This window comes from Anoplopoma fimbria, unplaced genomic scaffold (assembly GCF_027596085.1).
Source record: "Anoplopoma fimbria isolate UVic2021 breed Golden Eagle Sablefish unplaced genomic scaffold, Afim_UVic_2022 Un_contig_8438_pilon_pilon, whole genome shotgun sequence".
Taxonomy (NCBI): domain Eukaryota; kingdom Metazoa; phylum Chordata; class Actinopteri; order Perciformes; family Anoplopomatidae; genus Anoplopoma; species Anoplopoma fimbria.
This window is the reverse complement of record NW_026553193.1, coordinates 1-5,466: the sequence shown is the minus strand read 5'-3', so window position 1 is coordinate 5,466 and position 5,466 is coordinate 1. Positions and strand designations below refer to the sequence as shown.

Here is a 5,466-nt window from a genome sequence, read left to right as displayed (position 1 = left end):
CAAAGAGAGGCAAAGAACTACAAAGAGACTCAACACAACTACACAGAGTCATGAAACGTCTCCAAAGGGACACAAAGTATTACCATACAACTCACAGTCGCACGGCAATATATATTTTTACTTCCTAGAAAATTATGACTTTTGAATGAGACATTGTTAGAAATAAGGAAATACATTTTCCACCTGAAAGAGCTTATAATTCAAATAAGCTATGAGGTTGGTTTTCTGAAGTGAACTGAACATGTTTTTATTCTTTTTCTACCTCTCTTCAACAATATGCTAATAAACACTAATTAACACATTTCTTTGTTTCAGTTATTTTTTATTTTACATTTATTATAAATTAATAAAATATTTCTGTGTTTTATCTTGTGTATTTTTGTATATATTTTTTATTTAGCTCTTCATTTTTTGAGGGGGGCTTCCATACATTATAGAGGTTTGTCTAATCTGAATACTTCTCCATTTTTTAAAATCTATTTTGTTGTTTTGATTAGATTTTTCCTCCTTCCTTGGGGTTTTTTAACCACCCCGTCCAACACTTGTCCACCTTTGTTGTGGAGGTTAATCCTGAGAGCAGATAGATGCATCATGTCTGAGAGGGAATCCTTTGTGAGGATTTCACTCCATTTTGTGTCTACATTTCTGTCGACCTTCAGATCCTTTCAAGTAGACAGATGACATAATTCCTCAGGATCTTCCTCACATTTCCCTCAAGCCAAACGTGGTGACCTTATCCCATGATTCACTTTCCTTTAGAAGAAGTAAAGACTCAATGAAAAGCCTTGATTCAGCACAAACTGTCGTTCTGTGCAGCAGCAACAGATTATGGCCCTGTCCCTGTAGGAGAATCCAGTCCGTCTGATCCACCTCTGGTGAGTCATCGTGACAGAGAGGTCAGGAGGAGTCCTCTGCTACACTGCCATCTAGTGGGGGAACTCACAAACCCTGTGTGCACAACGTTTGGTCTGGAGGAACTTTACTGGCCTGGGTCGCTCTGCAGCTCGTTTCCAACATCTGGATCGAAATAAAGCTGGGAGAGGCGGTTGTCCACATAGTCTATAGTGATATATAACTGGAACTATTCATTTACTCTTTCATTTAAGGAGCAGTAGTTTGATGACATGACCTTGGTTCAAAACTCACTTACAAGCCTTTTCTGGAGCTTTCAACTGCATCTCCCAGTTCACTCATGAACACTAGTCGATTAAGCGTCAGGAAAAGAGTATGATACATGTCACTGAATGTGTTAATTTTGCTGCTGACCCCCCCAGAATCCCTTCAGGGACCACAGGAAACCCCACTTGTGCCACAACAAGGACAACTGGATGCCCTGTAAAGATCTCTTCAACTGATTTAAGGTGAGATAATAAAAAAAATAGCCAAATCAGACACACAGTCATTTATACATCTGCAATAATGTACATTATTATTTATTTAATCAGAGTAAGAACATCAAACATGAAATGTCCCCTTAACCCAGTCCAATTAACCAGAGTAAATATTATTGTTCTTTCAACATAAAGGTTTGTGTTATGTAACTTTTTGTAATGTGCAAATAAAAAGAGCTGTTTTTGTTCAAATGTGCAAATAATTAATAAAAAACATTAAAGGTGCCATTGCAGTACAAAAAAAAAGAAATAGGGTACTGGAGACAACAGTAATCAGTAGTTTTAAATATGCAGCTAAAGGATATTAAATCATAGTAGTAGTAAATCGGTGGTTATTACAGTTATCCAAAGTGGCATTTACTTTATTATAATTGTCTTATTTTGTAAAAGCATATTTTTGGTATACCGTGGTACTCCTGAAAATGTAGAGGTTTAAACTTGTGGTTGCACAGGAAAAGGCTGGCTGGCATAATAACAGAGAGACTGATTCCTCATATGGAAACACAGGACATATTTAAAAAAGTCTGTCCTCACAAACCATCACGGGATATTTATGTCAGATACACGGCCTCTAATTAAGAACCTCACCAGATCAAAGCTTGAACAGAGTGCGTCTGAAGTGTGGTTCTGACATGAAGCAGCATGTTGTGGACTAAATGAATCTGTTCATGTGTGACGGATTAACTCCGGGAGCTTCTCAGGACTTTTCCTGAGTTCAAAATGTTTCTATCATCCAGTCTGGTTCCATTCGACATCTCATGAAATACACATTTATTAAACAAACTTTACATTCCTCTACGTTCCTGTTCAGAAAACCATTTATAAACGTCAGGTCTGTGCAGCGCCTTAAAACAGAGGATTTATCCTCTTTTTTTGATTTAGCCCGCTACAGATGGCTTTAGTATTTCCAGAGGAGATGTGTAACTTAGTTTTAACCTCAAATGATGGTGAAATGAGTCACGAACATGGAGGGTTATATTTGGTAAGTGGATTGAAGCCATACAGGAACATTATGCATAAGTTAAAACACAGTTCTGAGGTTAAAAAAAACAACATTTTAGTCCAATTTGTTATAGGCTAGTTTTTAAAAATCAGAATTCCTTAAATTAAAATTCTGGTCCCATTAAACTATGAAAAGTAAAACTAGCAGAGACCAGAAGGGCCCGGCTCACACCACAACCTTGTGACACAGTAGACCTGGCTGCAGATTACAGACTCAAGCTCCAGAGGCTTTAGAGTCAGCTGAGTGTGGATAAAGAGGAGCCGGCACCATGTTTAGTTTTAACGTCTCATCTCAGACTGATAACTTTGTAAAACAATGTGTTTGTGGAAGATCATGGAGCCAAACATCAGCGATACGTACGCAGTATATCACTGAAGATGTCTTACAGAATAACTACAGCAGTAGGAATATCGGCTGTTATGCTTGGAATATAAATAAATGTTACTAACATGTTGTACTTGCAATATCAGATATCAGCGATGACCTGAGGGTCACACTGCCATAAACAAATGGATAGGGCAAATATATGATATCCTTTCCTCCATGTATACAATACATTCTGTGACAACTACTAAATTCACTTCAGCTGTGATGAATAGGAAATAAATGATTTTAAAATTGAGTCTAATGGGACAATTTGACTAAAGGATTTAAAGAGATATACTAGCTTTTTAAGGATTGCTGGCTATTTGGAATATAAATGTTCACATTTTGAGATGCTGAATATTAACACAAAGTATCATCTTTCACCTGTGGCAAATAAAATAACACAAAGTATCATCTTTCACCTGTAACAAATAAAATAAACACAGCCAAACTCATGTGTTCATCCAGCCATCCATTTCACTGTAATATAAAAATGTTCTTCTGCGATATTACTGAAAACATTGTGTGCTTTAACCGTTGACGACCCTGTAAGCCACTTCCTGTCCTGTGTCAGTATTGTTCTCACCCAAAGAAGTGGGTCTTGGGTCTGGACTTAAAGGAACCCTTCCCGGTTCCCTCCCGCTCCTCCGTGTCGTGGAGCGTGGTGCTGTGGACAATCTGCGACGTCCTCAGGCGCAGCCTCTGCAGTTTGGGCTTCATCCTGCTGAGTGAGGACCTCCTCCTGAGGACTTTCTCTCTGGGTCGGAGCTCCCCGTCCACGGAGTCGCAGCCGTTGGGGTCTAGGAGCCTGAGGGGCTTCAGGTTCGTCTGGAGAACCTTGGAGAACCTCCAGCGGCCTCCGTCCCTGCGGTCGGCGTTCTTGGCGTCAGAGCGCTCGTACGCTCCTATGATGTCCCGTATGTCCACGCTCACATTGTCGGTGAGGTACTGGCAGGCCTTCCTCCCGCTGTGGTCTCTGACCTCTACGTCGGCGCTGTAGGCCCCCACCAGGAGCTTTACCACCTCCATGTGGTTGTGCACGGCGGCCACGTGCAGCGGCGTGTAGCCGGCGTTGGACCGAACGTCCACGCTGACGGAGACGTCGTGCCGTTTGGCAAAGTTGATCAGCAGCGCCATCAGCTCCGGCTCGCCCCGCTTGGCCGCCCAGTGCAGGCAGGTGAACCCGGTGACGAAGTCCTTCCTCAGGACCAGGGTGGGGTCGGCGTGGAGGAGGGGGCTCAGGCGGGTCCACTCCCCGTCAGACGCACACATCATCCACTCGTGCTCCAGCGGGTCCAGAGTGACCGAGGTCCGGTCCTCGTCCGGGCTGGAGGACACCAGGGAGGCCGAGTCGCCGTCGCTCCTGGTGGAGTGCAGGTAGACGGAGCTGCGTATCACCATGCTCCTCCTCAGCTGGGGGGAGCTGCTCCTCATGGCCTCCAGGAAGTGTTTACGGCTGCCTCCTTCACCCTCCTCCTCCTCCTCCTGCTCCTCCTCCTCCTCCTCCTCGGACCCCGGCTGTCTGTCTTCATTCAGGCCTTCTGGGTAAAGTCTGTCTCTGGGGTGTAGTCCAGCCCTACCTGTGTCTACCTGCCCTGTGTCTACCTGTCTTGTGTCTACCTTTCCCGTGTCTACCTGTCTTGTAGACACAAGACAGGTAGACACCTGTATTGTGTTTACCTGTCCTGTGTTTACCTGTCTTGTGTCCACCTGTCTTGTGTCCACCTGCCCTGTGTCTACCTGTCTTGTGTCTACCTTTCCCGTGTCTACCTGTCTTGTGTGTCTACCTGTGTTTACCTGTCCTGTGTTTACCTGTCTTGTGTCCACCTGTCTTGTGTCTACCTGTCCTATGTCTACCTGTCCTGTGTCTGCCTGTCCTGTGTCTACCTGTCCTGTGTCTACCTGTCTTGTGTCTACCTGTCCTGTGTCTACCTGTCCTGTGTCTGTCTGTCCTGTGTCTACCTGTCTTGTGTCTACCTGTCCTGTGTCTACCTGTCCTGTAGTACCGGTCTGTTCAGGTCCCGGCAGGTTGAACATGGATCCGTCTGCAGGAGGAGGAGAGGCGTTAGTCACTGAGATGGCTGGTATTTCAGGCTCCTTCTTCTCCTTCTCGGACTCCCTCTTCTCTCTCTTAAAGCTCTCCCTGTTCCCCATCTCAGGTGAGCTCCTGTCCACCTCCTCACCTGCACAGACTGACTCCGTTTCTCTCAGCTGGCTGTCGTTTCCGTCACCTGAGCCAGGTAGGTGCAGCTCACGTGCCTGGGCTGTGAGGTGAGCTGCGTCACTCCCACATACCCGGAACTTTTTCTTCAGGCAGACGTATCTGACGTCACCCTCAGTCTTCACAAAAGCAATGTTGTCCACGTGGGTTTTAAACGCCTTCCGCACAGCCGCTCTCTCCTCCGGCTCCTCCGGGAACGCCACCTTAAAGTGCTCTATGAGGTCAGTGTTCCTCGCTCTGCCCCCTTTCTCCTGCAGGAAGACCAGCAGGGCCTCTTGGGTCCACCCGGACGCCATTGTAGACCCCGTCCCGCACGGCCTACGCTCCCTTAACGAGGTGAATGGAGGAGAACCGTCCACTGTGACGTAGAGCGTCTCACTGCGTTCTCAGTGTTGCCAACTTACCGACTGTTTCTGGTGTTATTAGGGACTTTTCTGGTGTTATTGGAGACTTTTCTGGTGTTATTGGAGACTTTTGGGGACGTT

General features: G+C 45.4%; 1 protein-coding gene across 2 annotated transcripts; it reads right to left on the bottom strand.

Annotated features, from left to right (window-relative positions):
• Window positions 1–1,453: 1,453 nt before the first annotated feature.
• Window positions 1,454–5,421, bottom strand: LOC129116384 (ankyrin repeat domain-containing protein SOWAHC-like). 2 transcript variants are annotated; one of them, XM_054627299.1, is made up of 3 exons: window positions 4,944–5,421; window positions 4,588–4,805; window positions 1,454–4,530 (listed from the first exon to the last, which is right to left on the bottom strand). In XM_054627299.1, exons 1-3 carry the CDS (start codon window positions 5,275–5,277, stop codon window positions 3,343–3,345), a joined length of 1,740 nt encoding a protein of 579 aa, XP_054483274.1. In that variant the 5' UTR covers window positions 5,278–5,421; the 3' UTR covers window positions 1,454–3,342. The 2 variants fall into 2 exon arrangements, with proteins under 2 accessions (XP_054483274.1, XP_054483273.1); XM_054627298.1 differs by having other exon boundaries at window positions 4,588–5,421.
• Window positions 5,422–5,466: the final 45 nt, after the last annotated feature.

Excerpts from the sequence above, each read along its gene's own strand:
- LOC129116384 (XM_054627298.1), bottom strand. The coding sequence starts at position 5,277 with ATGGCGTCCGGGTGGACCCAAGAGGCCCTGCTGGTCTTCCTGCAGGAG. Across the intron at positions 4,531-4,587 it reads GACAGGTAGACACAAGACAG|GTAGACACGGGAAAGGTAGA; the intron begins GTGGACACAAGA and ends CACACAAGACAG.